This window comes from Zingiber officinale, chromosome 7A (genome assembly GCF_018446385.1).
Source record: "Zingiber officinale cultivar Zhangliang chromosome 7A, Zo_v1.1, whole genome shotgun sequence".
Taxonomy (NCBI): domain Eukaryota; kingdom Viridiplantae; phylum Streptophyta; class Magnoliopsida; order Zingiberales; family Zingiberaceae; genus Zingiber; species Zingiber officinale.
In genome coordinates this window covers 110,985,052-110,997,286 of record NC_055998.1, presented here as the reverse complement: position 1 = coordinate 110,997,286, position 12,235 = coordinate 110,985,052, and the positions used below count along the sequence as shown (strand labels likewise).

At 40.9% G+C, this 12,235-nt stretch overlaps 1 protein-coding gene and 1 long non-coding RNA gene across 2 annotated transcripts; one reads left to right on the top strand and one right to left on the bottom strand.

Moving 5' to 3' along the window:
• Positions 1 to 1,012: 1,012 nt before the first annotated feature.
• On the bottom strand, positions 1,013 to 1,552 carry LOC121999609 (14.7 kDa ribonuclease H-like protein). The gene has a single exon (XM_042554268.1). It carries the CDS (start codon positions 1,550 to 1,552, stop codon positions 1,013 to 1,015), a length of 540 nt encoding a protein of 179 aa, XP_042410202.1.
• A 7,597-nt stretch (positions 1,553 to 9,149) lies between these two features.
• Positions 9,150 to 10,844, top strand: LOC122000377. The gene is made up of 5 exons (XR_006117114.1): positions 9,150 to 9,412; positions 9,540 to 9,572; positions 9,673 to 9,738; positions 9,809 to 10,055; positions 10,445 to 10,844. It is a non-coding gene; the product is annotated as an uncharacterized LOC122000377 (long non-coding RNA).
• The last annotated feature ends 1,391 nt before the right edge of the window (positions 10,845 to 12,235 follow it).

Genomic DNA, 12,235 nt, shown 5'->3' with positions numbered 1-12,235 from the left:
GTTGATTGTAGTTCTGCCTCATCCTCTGCCTATAAGCCATCAGCCGAACAGCTGCTTTGTCACGTGTCTCGTCCACGAAGTCCAGCTCCAGAAGCCTCCACTCGGCGTTGTCTTCGCCATAGTGTTGAATTTGATTAGACTCGACTCCCACCTCGACCGGGACGATTGCCTCACCGTTGTATACGAGGTGGAACGGGGTTACTCCCGTGCCTTCCTTAGGGGTCGTTTGGATTGCCCATAACATGCCGGGGAGCTAGTCCACCTAGCTCCCTCCGATGTGGTCGAGCCGAACTCATAAAATTCGTAAGATCTCCTGATTGGTGACTTCAGCTTGCCTATTACTCTGAGGGTACGCTACAGAAGTGAAGGCCTGCTGGATGCCATACTCCTCACACCACTCTCTGAGTTTCCGTCCGGTGAACTATCTACCATTATCTGAGACGAGTCGACGCGGAATGCCGAACCGACATATGATATGCTGCCAGATGAACTTTTGGACCATCTGTTCGGTTATTTTAGCCAGCGGCTCGGCTTCGACCCATTTGGAGAAATAGTCCACCACGACGAGCAAGAACTTTCGCTGCTCGGTTGCCACGGGGAAGGGTCCCACAATATCCATGCCCCATTGGTCGAACGGGCACGACACAATGGAGGCCTTCATCTCCTCGGTCGGCCGGTGGGAAAGGGAGTGATACTTCTGGTAGGATAAACAGTTGGATACTGTCTGAGCGACATCTTCCTATAGAGTCAGCCAGAAGTATCCGGCCAGCAGGATCTTCCTTGCTAGCAACCGATCGCCCGGGTGCCCTTCACAAGAGGCTTGGTGTACTTCTTGTAGTATATAATCAGCATCCTTTGATCCGAAGCATTTAAGCAATGGCCTGGAGAAGGCATTCTTGTAGAGTTGGTCCCCGACTAAGGTGAAGTGACCGAACCTTCTTCTTAGTAAGCGAGCTTCCTCCCGATCGGAAGGCATAGCTCCCGATCGCAGGAACTCTATTATGGTCGTTCTCTAATCACTTGAGAAAGTGAGCCCCTCTATCTGATCGACGTGCGCCACGAAGGATACTTGCTTGATCGGTTGAGTAATGACGATCGGCGAGAGTGAGCTCGCTAATTTGGCCAGCTCGTCCGCTGCTTGGTTCTCCGCTCGGGGGATCTTCTGGATGACTACCTCCTGAAAGCTGGCCTTCAGCTTTTCGAAGGCTTCAGCGTACAACTTAAGCTGCGTGTTGCTGATCTCAAAGGCTCCAGTCAGCTGTTGAGCAGCTAATTGAGAATCTGAGTAGATAAGAACCTTGCCGGCGCCAACATGCCGAGCGGCTTGCAAGTCGGTTATGAGAGCCTCGTACTCGACTTCATTGTTAGTTGCCCGGTACTCTAGCCGAACGGACAACTGCACCCACTCTTCTTGTGGGGAAATAAGTAGTATGCTGATCCCACTACCTTGCCGTGTGGATGACCCATCCACATATATTTTCCATACTGAGTCGGGCTCAGGGTTTTGCACCTCCGTGACAAAGTCGGCTAAGACCTTCTCTTTGATGGCCATTCGGGGATGATATTGGATATCAAACTCGTTGAGTTCCGTTGTCCATTTGATCACCCAGCTAGATCCCTCTGGGCTAAGTAGGACTCTTCCCAGAAGGCTGTTGGTCATCACTACAATAGTGTGAGCGAGGAAATAAGGAAGAAACCTCCGAGCGGCGAGTACCAATGCGAATGCTAGCTTCTCAAGACAGGTGTAGCAAGATTCAACATCCTTTAATATATGACTTAAGAAGTACACTGGCTATTCTTCGCCATTCTACCGAACCAACTCCGAGCCGACAGCGTGTTCGGTTGAAGACAAATAAATCTGGAGCGGCTCACCGATAGTAGGCTTAGCTAGTACAGGTAGTGAGTTCAGATATACTTTGAGTTCCTCGAAAACCCGGTCACACTCCTCGTCCCACTGAAACTTGGTGGCTCGACGTAAAATTTTGAAGAAGGGAAGGCTCCGATCGAACGACTTGGAGATGAATCGTGACAATGCTGTTATCCGCCCGGTAAGGCGTTGCACTTCCTTCAAGTTTCTTGGTGGTGACATATCTTGGAGTGCTTTTATCTTGATGGGGTTTGCCTCAATGCCCCACTCAGTGACGATATACCCCAGGAAGTGCTTGCTTTTACCGCCGAACAAACACTTCTGAGAATTTAACTTTATTCTGTACATCCGAAGGGTATGACAGGTCTCCTTGATGTCTACACAGAGATCGGTGGCTCATAGGGATTTAATTAATATGTCGTTGACATACCCTCCATGTTGCGGCTGATTTGTCGCCGGAAGACTTTGTTCATTAGCCACTGGTAGGTGGCTCCCGCATTCTTCAAGCCGAACGACATTACGTTGTAGTTGTACGTGCCATCGGCGGTGATGAAGCTGACTTTCTCTTGGTCTTCACGGGCGAGCGACACTTAATGATACCCCTGATAGGCGTCCAACATGCATATCAGCTCTCACCCGGCCGTGGAGTCTACCATCTGATCGATCTTGGGCAAGGGATAGAAGTCCTTTAGGCATGCCTTGTTAAGATCCCAAAAGTTGATGTAGACCCTCCACTTGTTGCCCGTCTTGGAGACCAGCATCATGTAGGACCGTGATCGTTCGATAGAGGGGGGGGGTGAATATCGATTCGAAAACTCGAGTGTAAAAGTACGCAGCGGAAAAGTAAATGAACACAATTGATTTTACTTCGTTCGGAGCCTGTGACGACTCCTACTCGAAGGCCCGTGGTCCTTGACCACTTTCGTTGGGCAATCACTAGCAATTCGAATGTGATTACAAAAAGAGTACAAGAAATGCTAATGAAACAAAGCACAAAGCTGTACCGACAGAAAAGAAAACTTAAGGAGCCAGGGCGCGTTGTCGGAGCTTTGTTAGCGTCGCTGGAGCACAGAGCAGCAAAGCAATCTGGGAATTCTGAGAGATGTGTTTTTGAAGCTCCACCCCTGGGGCTTCTTTTATATGTTGTTCCGAGCGCCTGGATCCCTTCCGGGCGCCCTGGTGCGACGTGGCAAGTCCAGTCAGGATGCTCCACGTGGCGAGGCGACGCAGAGGATAAAACTTGCCTCCGGGCGCCCGGATCCCCTCCGGGCGCCCGGACCACCTTTTTCCAGAGATTCCTTCTCCTGCAAAACAAGGTTAGTCCGAGGCAAAATATACCCTGCAACACAGATTGTTAGCACAATGAATTAACAGAAAAAGTATGACTTAGATTCCGTCTTTCCGAGACCGGAATCTAGTCACGATCTCGACTTAGATATCCGAAATGGATCTAAGCCGGATCGACGCCTAATGTTCCCTTCCCGGGAACGCGTCCTCGCAATCACTCCCCTCCAGTGACTTACCTTACTTACCTGCCAGACGTCCGGTCAGCCCTTCGACCCGTCTGGACTTCTCGCCAGCTATCCGGTCAGCCCGTTGACCTAGCTGGACTTCTTGCCAAGCGTCCGGTCAGCCCGTCGACCCGCTTGGACTTCGTGCCAGCTATCTGGTCAGCCCGTCGACCTAGCTGGGCTTCGTGCCAGACATCCGGTCAGCCCGTCGACCTGTCTGGACTTATCCTGCACACTCGATCAGAGTGTTAGATCAACAATAAACCTAACTTAACCTATTTGTCATTCATCAAACCTGGGTTAAATCGTTAGTGCTAACCGCACCAACAATCTCCCCCTTTTTGATGGAATGATAACCTGGTTAAGTTAGTGAAGACATTTGCAAGAAAAAAACAGATAACATCATTATGTGGAGGTTTTTTAAGTTAGTTTGTATTTTCAATTGGTTTGGCTAACTTAACCCATCTAACCCTCCCCCTTTGGCATTCATAAAAAATAAGCATGTTTAAAATAATTAAAAATATAGACTTCAGACAAAGTAAGGAATCATGTCAAGTTACTTTGGGGGAGTTAAACTTAGTAATTTATCTTTTGTAAAAGAGCTAAGTTTTGAGACAAGTTTAAAAGATCTATTTTTCAAAACTAGGTAAAATTGATTTTCTAAAATTGAGTTGGTAAAGGATTCAACTTTCAAGACTTAAGTACATAAAAGACTTGATTTCTTTAAAGCTAGTTTTCAAAAATAGGTGTATATATAAAAAAAATCCAGATTTAAAGGCTAAGTTTTGTGAAAAATAGCTAATTTTTCAAGTATAGCTTCTAAGGTTAAGGTTTAAGAATAAGTTCTAAATTTCAAGAAAAATAATTTTTTTTTTTCTAAAACAGGTTTCAACTCTTTTTAAATATAAGCAAAATTTCAAAACTAAGTTTTAAAATATATTTCAAGATTGATTGAAGTTTAATTTTTAACACTAAGTTTGTAAAAAATTTTAAAAAGACTTAGTTTATAAACTTACGCTTAGTTTACAAAAATTAATTTTTGTAGAATTAAGTAGAATTAAGTAAAGTCAAGTTCTCAGAACTAGATTTTTAAATTCAATTTTCAAAACTACGTTAAATCTAATTTTGAAATTCAATAGCTTAGTTTTCAAAAATAGGTTTAAGAAATTTTTAATAAAAATGTTTTAAAAAAACTGAAAAATTTTAATTGATTCCTCCCCCTGGACCTGACATTAAATCAAATGTCTAACTAGTTAGTTACTGACTGACTTATCAAAAGATAGCAGCTTTCACTTGGTTAGTCAAGTTAAGGTCAATCTTAACTTGATTAATATATATTTTGTTTTTAACGCCCAGACTTATGTCGATGCACTGAAATAAGCATCTTAAGTCTTAGGCAAGTGGCCTATGCATCTCACCCCATTCTATTGTTCGGCAAACACAAGCAAGGTAAGCCTAGGGTTTTGGTGAGATGCTCAAAACTAGTCCTATGGGTGCATGTTCTCTAAGGATTTTGAACTAGTCTAAGGCTAAAAGTTTATTTTAAAATCTAAAAATAGGAAGGTTTTAAAAACTGACACATGTTTGAACTTATGAGTTAAAAACAATCATCTTTGAAAATATTTCTGAAATTCAAAATTCCTAGGCTACCAAGATAGAACATAATCAATGCAAGTCTGAAATATCACTAGATAGATCCAAAATATTTTACAGGTAGTGTAGCTACAGAAGTGAGTCATAACTAGAGCTACTGAGATGATGAAGGGGTGGTCCAGATCCCAAGGATCGGAGAAGTGTCATCAGCTCAGTGTGTCGGGTCTTCCCGGCAGCCGTAACTCGGCAACCTCTCGTCGTATGTCCCGATGAAAATCAGAGTTCTCCTGCTGGAGACTCGCCATAGCTCTCTCTAGTCCGGTCATACGGTCAGCTAGAGTGCGGGGAGCGTGACGTGGTGCTCGAGCTGGGGGCGGTGGTGGAGCCGGTGCGGTTTCCTCTGGAAACAGTGCAAGCATGAACTCGTCCCCCTGTGCGTCTGGATCGGGCTGGTGCTGTGCCCCCCTCCGCCAAGACATAGTCCCATTATCCCTATCTACGTGGATACCAGCTAGGGAGAAGTTCCTAGCTGCTATAACATCGAACTCGGTCATATAGGCAATGTCTCCTCTAGTGACATCAATGTGCAACGAGGACATATAGGCTGTCAGAATGTGACAGAATGGCATGTGGACTCGTCTATCAGTCACGTATCCAGCCGAGTAGATAATGGTGGAGAAGATATGTAGGCTGATGTCAATATCTAACCTATGACTCAGGGCATAGAGTAAAAATGAATGGAATGGGCGCATCACAGTGATGTCCCGAGTAGTCAGTGGTAAAATGCAAAGGACTAAGACCCTATAAAGAGCGTAGTCCTGGACTCGAAGTTCTACTGACCTAAACTGGGTCACAATGGGATCTCGCTCTCCCCCAAAAAAATACGAATAAATCGTATCGAGAGTAATATGTGAGTAGGGATCTCCGAATGGTAGATACCTGGGAGGATAGCACAAGAAAGGACAAGTAGATGGACGTAACTCTAAAAACTCTCGGATAGTCGTAGGGAAAAACGTGATATCAGTATCCGCTGCCCTAGTGGTATAGGTGAGATTGTCTACTTTCACTAGGTTATTGCAAAATTCAGCACATAGACTTATGTTTACTGGACTGGTACATTCGACAAGGTTCTTTAAGTTATAGTGGTTTATAACCTCTATAACGGAGGCACATGAACCTAGAAAGAACGATCTATCTATACAGTTAGTCCTAATGGCCTTATAAACGGTTGACTCAAACTTAATCCTTAGTTCATCTGTGGGAAACCTAGGGTCAGTGCTAGCATTAGAGGGTCCAGCACCAGTATTTGTTCGTTTCCTACTGTATATAAAAAAGATATTCTAAGAAAAAAATGAGAAGACAAATTCTAATAAATTTTTAGATAGGGGAAGAAGTTTTACCGAGGAGCCATCGACAAATATAGATCTGACGACCTCGGTTGAATCGCAGCAGCGTCTTCACCGCAAGAAAATTTTGATTTAAAATACTCTCGCACTGAGGTTCGGAGTAAACCTTGGTAAAAGTGAAGATTTTGTGGGGCAAGGGTTGGGGGCGCCCGCTGCCCCTTATTTATAGGGAGCTCCGGGCGCCCGGAGTTGATTTTAGGCGGGGCGCCCGGATTCCCTCCCGGGCGCCCCGGAAGTGAATACCAGGGGTTGATTTTTTTTTTTTTTTTTACATTAAGATTTAGAGATTAGGTTTAAAATTAATTTTTAAGTTTTTAAAATTAAAATTTTGAAATTAGTTTTTAAGTTTAAAATTAAACTTTTGAAATTAATTTTTAAGTTTAAAATTAAAATTTTGAAATTAATTTTTAAGTTTAAAATTAAACTTTTGAGATTAATTTTTAATTTTAAAATTAAAAATTTGAAATTAATTTTTAAATTTAAAATTAAACTTTTGAAATTAATTTTTAAGTTTAAAATTAAAATTTTGAAATTAATTTTTAAGTTTAAAATTAAACTTTTGAAATTAATTTTTAAGTTTAAAATTAAAATTTTGAAATTAATTTTTAAGTTTAAAATTAAAATTTTTAAATTAATTTTTAAGTTTAAAATTAAAATTTTGAAATTAATTTTTAAGTTTAGAATTAAAAATTTTAAATTAATTTTTAAGTTTAAAATTAAAATTTTGAATTTAATTTTTAAGTTTAGAATTAAATTTTTTAAATTAATTTTTAAGTTTAAAATTAAAATTTTGAATTTAATTTTTAAGTTTAAAATTAAACTTTTGAAATTAATTTTTAAGTTTAGAATTAAAATTTTTAAATTAATTTTTAAGTTTAAAATTAAAATTTTGAATTTAATTTTTAAGTTTAAAATTAAAATTTTGAAATTAATTTTTAAGTTTAAAATTTAAAATTTTTGAAATTAATTTTTAAGTTTAAAATTGAAAATTTGAAATTAATTTTAATTAAACAAATTTAAGCCTTATTCATCTCACCCGATCTATATTGTCAATCAGGGAATCCTATGATTTTGTGAGATAAAATTAGATTTTTAATTATGGAGTTTTGGTTTAACTTGTGTTAGGTTCAGATTTAGCTTTGGTCTCCACAAATAGGCAATTTTCGGATAAACTTCTAAGCTTGGTGAGTCACATGGACGTCATTAGTAGTAACCAACCTTTCGAGGTTTTCCGAATAGTCCTATCCACGGAGCTTAGTACTAAATCTTGGTCTAACTGGTTAGGATTCATTTAAGGGTAGTTTCGGTCAGTTCCACTTGGCCAAATGCACCAGATCGAAACCATATATTTCTAGACATGCGATGCCCAAGCTTCCCTAACGTACTATCATCCAAAAACTTCACCAGTACCATGATTCAAGTTAAACTTGGTCTCTTCTTAACTAATCCTAATTACCCTGCCGGGTTAGTTAATTCTGGAGCTGCCAGCTATTCTGGAGCCTCCCCTGAATTATTGACCTTTAATTTAAATTTTCGTTTTAGATTTGTGTCTGTTTCTTTTATAGTTATAATTAACTTGGTGATAGTTTGAATTTTGTTGAGTTTTAAATTTTGAATTTTTCGATTTAGGTTTGTATTTTGGTTTTTTATTTGGTTTAATCGAGTTTATATAATATACTTTTTCTTTAGGTATATAATATTGATTAAATCCTACTTGCGTGGTCAGACACGCTTTTGGAACCCAAGCTTGATTAGTTGATTTGTATTGAGTTATTAATGGCTTAAAAGTTTTATTTAAGTTCGACTTGTATCCGAGTCCGGTTTTATTATAACATGTTTTTTGATTGTTCAGGATTAAGTCAAGATTTTTTGATCTTGTTGTAAATTTTTCTAGCATTTCTTTTAAATTGTTAATATCATTTTTTAATGATAAATTCTCCTCCTCAAGTGTTAGATCTTGAGTTGGATTTGAATTCTTGATTTGTTCCTTGAGGTTTTGATTTTCCTCAAGAAGTGATTTGTTTTCATTTTCTATTTTAATTAATTTACTATTTAAACAGGAAATGATTCTAAAATTTTTTTTGTTTAAATTAAAATATACCTCATTCGAGCCTTCGGAAACGAGTACGGACTCGTGGCTTGTTTCGGGTTCATCTTCCGACTCGTCTTCGCGGGCCATCAGTGCGAGGTGGCTCTGATGTTTCTGCTCTTCTTCCTCCGATTCGTCCGAGGAGTCGTCCCACGTTGCTTTGAGGGCCTTCTTTTTGGTTGGCTTCGGTTTGTCGAACTTCAGTTTTGGGCATTCGTTCTTGTAGTATCCCTTTTTATTGCAGCCGAAGCAAGTCACGTTCTTTTGTTCTGAGGGAGAACTGATCTTTTGATGGTCCTTTTTGCTGAAGCTCCTTTTTCTCCTGGTGAACATTTTTCTTACCAAGTTCACCAGGTGTTCTTCGACTTCGGAGTCTTGGTCGCAATCTTCTTCATATTCAGGCTTGCTCTTCTTTTCTTTGGAGGAACCTGCAAATAAAGCTATACCTTTCTCTGTGAGATCTCGGAAAATTTAATTAATAGGGTTATTTGGAAAATAGCCTTATAGAATTTTTCCGAAATTTTTGGAAATTTTCTGGGAATTTTTCGGAGCTCGTACGGAGGGTTTTGAGGGGATCAATTTTGGGTTCGGATAAAGCCTGTTTAGGATACCTGTTTAAGTGAGGAAATGTGTTAATATATAAATTCCTTTTCTTTTATTTCTTTTCCCTTAAACCGCCGATCCCGAACCCGAGCTTCCCCGATCTCCCCTCTTCCTCTCTCTGTTCTCTCGCGGACGAGCGACGCCGAAGCAAGCCGAGAGCTCCGGTGATCTCCTTCGGCCGGCATCGACGCCTAGTAAGCCCAGATCCAGCCGAGGCCCTTCTCCTTCTAGCTCTGATCTCTTCTCCTCGTCGCTGGTTCTCTCACGGGGACGAACCGACGCTATTGGATCGGGCCAGATCTACTCGATCGCCGGCGTGGAGGAGGCAGTTAGGGCTTCGGTGGTAAGTAACCGAACCTTCTTCTTCTATTCCTCCAACTCGTGCCCTAGCACAGGCGCCCGTTTCTTTCTTTCCCTTTGATGTGATCCTTCTCTGTTCTTGAGTCTCATGTTCTTTGCGGCTGGATTAGGTTACGGAGTTGGAGGCATTGGGGATCAGTGAGGTAAGATTTAGTTGTTAGATAAGCTGTTGTTGATTCTTGGATTTCAATATTGATTTGATCCATGAATTCCTGCTTGATTCCTGTTGTAATTTGGGGACAGAAGAATTCCTGGTACGTTGCTTCACGGATCGGATGGGGCGACGTTTTCTGGAGACGATCGATTGAGGTAAGCTTAGGTCTTCTTCTCTGCTACCGATACTCTATCCTTGATCCTCATCTTCTCGTGATTGATTTAGGTTTCGGTTGATGGTGATGGGATCAATTGAGTTGTTGGGCAGAGGATTGAAGGGTTGATTGATGTCCTGGATTGCTTGATTTGAGATCAGTGATCTGCTTGTTGATCTCTTCTCTTGATCCGATCAGTGAGGTGAGTTTTGTTGCTGTGAGGCTGGGATTGTGATCTTTGAGGTGTATCCAGCAGCTTTCCCTAACCGGCAGCAACCCCTTTGATTGTGATCTATTGGTGATCACCTTGGATTTGAGGTAAGGAATAGGATAATTGATCTTGTTGTAGATCATGTATTGAAATTGGATATTAGTTTGATGATCTTGTTCTAGATGAATTTGATTCGTGTATTGGCTTAGAAATGCATTGGATTAATCCATGATTAGTTAATACATGTGTGTAGATTTAGTTGTGTAGAAGAAATCTAATGAAATGGTTAGAGTTAGGGTAATTAACCCTAATCAACCGGTGGATTTCTAATCTAATTGGTGATTAGGGATTAGGTAACTAACCCTAATCGACCATTAGGTTTAAATTGGTAAGTTGAGATTGTGGATTAGGGTTTTACCCTAATTTAGTGTTAGAGAATTTATTTAGCTATTCATGTGGATTTAGCTAAATAAAATATATATGTTGTTTGACGCAGGAGTCTGATTTGAGACAGGCGTCTCGACGTTGACTTCGGAGTTGGATTGTACCTTCTATTTGAGGCGGGTACCCTTTGACTTATCTTGTTGATATTGTCTTGTGATATGTGCAGTTTATATATGTTTACTAGTAATTGGTAGATCTTTTTCTTCTCTGGTTATAGTATTCTATACCTGTAGGCGATTATTAGCGATTGGTAGTTAGCATATTCCCTGGTTTAGTTATTTGATACTTGATACATGTTGCTACGATTAGCATCTATACCTTAGTCTAGCATGCTTTTCTTTCTTGCTATGCTTATCTATGTTCGTAGAGATGCATATCTATAATGCCCTACTCTACTGGATTAGTTGCTTTACATGTGTGATACATGCTCTTGGATTCATGATACTTACATCATTGTTATATGTGATGTCTTTGGATCTATGTTGTTTATTATCCTTGTTATATATGTGTCTATCTGTTTGGCATCTACACATATGGAGGAGGATATGTCCAGGTATGATATACTGTAGCCGCATGCACCATATCGCATGATTGCATGCTGGGCGATTGACGACTCCATTATTGTTGAGCTCGTCGGCCGGCTACATTGACCTGCACACCACGTGACCATTGCATGGGTAGTGGCACAGCACACAGGGTGTGTAGGTTGCTCGGTGGTGCTCCGCTGGAGGCTCCACTCATGGGTAGTGTGATAGGCAGCGTGGTAGCACACCGGGTCCCTCCCCTCATTGTGTTGGGAGATGAGAGCATGGCGCTCCCTCCTATAGTGAGGTTGGAGGATAGGTGTACTCCGGTGCATCCCGTCCACTCGGTCACTCGTGACGGCAGAGTGCACGGTGTCACAGCCCTACCCACGCGGTCTCACCATTGTGTGTGAGATTCTGACTGGCGTCAGGGGTGACCATGTCATTTGCATCATATGCACAGATTGCATTAATTATGATTGATGCATTTTGGTGATTGCATATGATTGACATGCATACAGGTTATATGCTTTTGCTCTAACTATCTTTATCTGTGTATGTTTACAGTCAGTTGCACAAGCCTCGCAGGTGAGTACAGTTTATTTCAGTTATGCATTTTCTTATTATTCTTGCTATAGACTGTACCTTATGCATATTGCTGGTTACTACAGTTTATTTCGGCTTATTATGTTAGGAGACTATACCGTAGGTTGTATGGTTAGAGAACTGTACTCTTGATCCCATGGTTTAGGAGACTGTACCTTAGGCTATTACTGGTGGATATATATATTGCTGTACATGTCTATTGGTTTACTTGCTGAGTTCTTCGAACTCACCCCGTTGTTACTATTTTTCAGGTTGAGGCCGTCAGGAGAGATTCCAGTCGCTAGGCCCTTTGTCGCGAAGATTTCTAGATATCGTTTTCTGTATTGGCTTTTATTCGTATACTTGTGATGTGGGTTTATATTATGGACTTTATATCGAACATTCGGGTTTGCTACTTTGTTTTCCGCTGTGAATATTTCATTACTTCGTGGATTTCATTTCTTCGTTGTAGTGGAATAGGATGTGTACGTATATCCTCGTTGATTTCTATATCATCTTTTCGTTAAATATAACTGCATGGATTGTTTACTATTTATGTGTATTGTGCCGGCTGAGTGTGGCCGAGGTACAGATATATGTATACTGAGATTCATATTGTCCGCCGTACAGGGGAGATGCTGCCGAAATTTCTTCGGGCAGGGACTACCTGGGGCGTGACATTCTCGGCTCCATCATTAGTTTGTTCATGTAATTCTAATTCACAGAAAAGCTCG

Coding starts and splice junctions, on each gene's coding strand:
- LOC121999609 (XM_042554268.1), bottom strand. CDS start 1,552: ATGGCCATCAAAGAGAAGGTCTTAGCCGACTTTGTCACGGAGGTGCAA.